The following is a 1,078-nucleotide window of genomic DNA, read 5'->3' on the forward strand; positions in this document are numbered from 1 at the left end:
TCACTTTAATAGATAAATAATATATTAGTATATTATAATATGTAATTTATGTGAATTTTATAGTTTTATTATATTCATAGATTAAAATTTATGAATAATTTATAAAAACAATTAATGCAACATCGTAATTTATAACACAAAATCCAAGATAACAATTTAAGTGAAACATAAAAAAAGAGAGAGAAACAAATCAGATCATCAACAATCTCATAATTAACAATTTAAATATTACACTAATAATATAATGTCAATCGCACTATGATCGATTCGAAGTCCGGGATATTAGGGTTGGATCCCTGTCTCTACAGGCTTCATCCGCACGATTCAGGGATCTGTGCGTCGGCTTTGTTGTCCCTAATTTATGGATCCCGATGAGATATCACGGTTGGTTAACGATCTGAAATTATATCATAATGACCCAAATGATACAATCAATTTGGAAGAAGAAGATATCAAGATAGAGGAGGAGCGGTTATTACGTTGCTTGGTGGCAAAGGTACTCTCACCGAAGGCCATTAACAGAGACGCCTTCCGCCAACAGATGCCGAGAGTGCTTCAATCAGAAAAACGAATTATCATCGAAGCCACTGGTGACAATACGTTCGTTTTTGAATTTCTTTCATTACGTGATCGTGCTAGGGCACTCTCCGAGGGGCCATGGCATTTTTCGAGGAATCTGGTGATATTTAAAGAACCTACGGGATGGAATAATCCAAGATCCATGATTTTTGATGAGATACCTATATGGGTACAACTTCATAATGTCCCTATAGCGCTCATGCATGAAGACTTGTTATTGAAACTGGGAGGGAAGATTGGTTCAGTAGTGGAGATAGATAAGGGAGAAAATGGGGCTTGTCTGGGGAGATTCGCCAGAATTAGAGTCCGCATTAATACTATGCAGCCGCTACGAAAGTGTATCCGTATTAATGCAATGAGAGATGAGGAAGATTTATATATTCTACTAGTGTATGAAAGGCTCCCCGATTTCTGCTATGCATGTGGCCGGCTTGGCCACTCTCACAGGGAATGCGATGATTCAATGGCAGACAAGGTGAACCTTAACTTTGGTGCCTGA

The 1,078-nt window shown here is 37.8% G+C and overlaps 1 protein-coding gene across 1 annotated transcript; it reads left to right on the forward strand.

The window, feature by feature from the left end:
* Positions 1–361: 361 nt before the first annotated feature.
* Positions 362–1,078, forward strand: LOC140838112 (uncharacterized). The gene has a single exon (XM_073204195.1). It carries the CDS (start codon positions 362–364, stop codon positions 1,076–1,078), a length of 717 nt encoding a protein of 238 aa, XP_073060296.1.

The sequence above is a fragment of the Primulina eburnea genome, chromosome 8 (assembly GCF_022965805.1).
Source record: "Primulina eburnea isolate SZY01 chromosome 8, ASM2296580v1, whole genome shotgun sequence".
In the NCBI taxonomy this organism is placed as follows: Eukaryota; Viridiplantae; Streptophyta; class Magnoliopsida; order Lamiales; family Gesneriaceae; genus Primulina; species Primulina eburnea.

Coding starts and splice junctions, on each gene's coding strand:
- LOC140838112 (XM_073204195.1), top strand. CDS start 362: ATGGATCCCGATGAGATATCACGGTTGGTTAACGATCTGAAATTATAT.